This window comes from Acanthaster planci, unplaced genomic scaffold, assembly GCF_054643075.1.
Source record: "Acanthaster planci isolate LZ-2023a unplaced genomic scaffold, COTS_SCS Contig21, whole genome shotgun sequence".
Taxonomy (NCBI): Eukaryota; Metazoa; Echinodermata; class Asteroidea; order Valvatida; family Acanthasteridae; genus Acanthaster; species Acanthaster planci.
In genome coordinates, this window is record NW_028257645.1 from 1 (window position 1) to 2,196 (window position 2,196).

The following is a 2,196-nucleotide window of genomic DNA, read 5'->3' on the forward strand; positions in this document are numbered from 1 at the left end:
GTGTGATGTGCACATGTATGTATACATTCAGGGCGTAATAAAAAAGGCGTTTTTACCTTCTTTTATGCAGCTTGGGTTCGGAAGTGCTCCTTTAAGGCATGCAAGCTGATGAAGTGTCTCCTGTCACAAACAAAACACAGAAATTTAGTGTAATCTAATGAAGTAAATAACACAATTGCCAGAGTACATTAGGTATCCAGTGATGACACAGGACACCTGATAGTATTGTTAATGTCATGACTGTATTTGTAAAAGCTCATTAACATACACTGTGTAGTTGCAATAATTGAAACAACTCTTACATGCAGACTCCGGCCACATGTATACTCATATCCCAGAGTAACGAGTCACTAGTTTTTGTGACTCAAATCGAGTCAAGTCACTGTAATGTATTCACTTGTGTTAGAATGTCATTTTAACGTAGTGCATCGAGTTGCAAAAATTGTGACTCGTTTTTTGTGTTAAGTCGAGTCATTGTAACGTAGTGAGTCGAGTTGCCAAAATTGTGACTCAAGTTGTACTTGAGTCAATTCACTAACTCGAGTCATGGTAACCCTGTCAGAAAGGCTATGGTTACAATGTACATGTATGATTCCAAGAAGGTTGGTGAAGTGTTACATTCCTCATCATCCACCTCTGTGACCTGTGTTCATATTTCATCCAGGCTTAATGTGAATTGGGTTGTCAGTCCCTACCCAATTCCGTGGGTTTAGGCGAATGAAATTTGATCGTTATTTTTCAGGGGTTTTCAAATTTAGATGCATTTTTTTCATTATTCATTATTTTCTATCATGAAAAATAATCCTGTTTTCACATGCGTGTGGCTCCGTCACTCATGATTGTGTGCTGGCCTGATGCTGTTTGACTGTTGAATTGCCGTCCGAGTGGTTGTTGATTCTGCTGAGGTAAAGTCTTAGTGCAAGACCGGGGATTGCAGTAGGACTGGACATGCACGGTTCAGACATGGCTTGAATTTTTGGTACCTATTGGGGGATGTTTTGACTTCCATTGTCTACTGGGTGCCCTACTAGGCTGACAAGGTGCCCATGGACATTCAAGCTCAGGGTTTTTGTGGTCTGATGACTGGAATTGCCAGAACATAACTTTGGCCGTAGGGAGTTTGACAATTTTTCTATCAAGTTTCGCCTTTTTATCAAAAATAATGAATAATGAAATATTTGATGCGGAGCCAAAATCACAGGCCAGCTCTGACAAGAAACAATAAATCTAAAATCACTGGCCTAACCTCTGGAGCTTTGTTTGGGGTTTTTCCTCTAACCGTTTCATTTTATCCTCCCCACAAGCCCCAGGACCCCTTGGCATGCTTGGGATAACAATTTCTGACTAATAAGCCTCTATCGTGGTAACATGTAAATGTCATGCAAAATTAGTCGATCTGCATGATTGTGCAATCTTTGAGAGAGATGTCGATCTTGTAACAAAATTTGCCGATAATTCTGGCCTTTTTTCCTACTTCTCAGTTGTGGAAGATTGTTTCAAAAAAGACAACTGTAGTTAGCACAGAAAATTTGATCAAATAACAAGTGAATGTTCCTTACGCGCAATGCAAACAGTAATGCTGACCCATCCCCGGCTTGTCATGATCTATATCTTGATTTAACAGCTGCTTGGAAGCTTCCGGTTTCATGTCTTCGTGGATCTGGTCCAAGTCCTTCGTTTTCCTCCGTGTTCGGTACTTTTTCTGGATGTGGGTGTACCCTCGGTGATGACGTTTCCTTGCAATTCGCGTCATTGTGACTCTCCTGGGCGTGTAAGGAATTTTTTACTCTGAAAGTATTAGGAAAATATTAGGGAGCTTCTTCTAGGACAGCGTTCCGCCCGATGGTACACTACTCCATGATTGCAACATACTGTTCATGCTCTTGCAACAAGCATGCATGAACTATGTACGCTGCTAATTACAAGTGCGCCCTCAAGAGACGCATTTTGGAGATGAGTTTCTACAAGAGGGCGCAATGAATCGCTTCTGACTTCAGCGAGCAGACCTGTCAGCTTCCATAGACAACAGTGATAAATCCCCCCTTCAAAAAATCAAATAAAATAGGCCTACTCACAACGTTGTCAGGTGTTCAAGATACTTATCAAAATAAAGCTCACTTCCTCATCTTTTTGGGTTTTTTTTTCGATATTCAGTAGCTTGTACGATGAGTTTTGAAGATATTTTTCTCCACAGAT

The 2,196-nt window shown here is 40.8% G+C and overlaps 1 protein-coding gene across 1 annotated transcript; it reads right to left on the bottom strand.

The window, feature by feature from the left end:
• Positions 1 to 49: 49 nt before the first annotated feature.
• LOC147795466 (zinc finger protein 593-like) lies at positions 50 to 1,898 on the bottom strand. The gene is made up of 2 exons (XM_087131861.1): positions 1,560 to 1,898; positions 50 to 120 (listed from the first exon to the last, which is right to left on the bottom strand). Exons 1-2 carry the CDS (start codon positions 1,751 to 1,753, stop codon positions 63 to 65), a joined length of 252 nt encoding a protein of 83 aa, XP_086987987.1. The 5' UTR covers positions 1,754 to 1,898; the 3' UTR covers positions 50 to 62.
• Between the last annotated feature and the right edge of the window lie 298 nt (positions 1,899 to 2,196).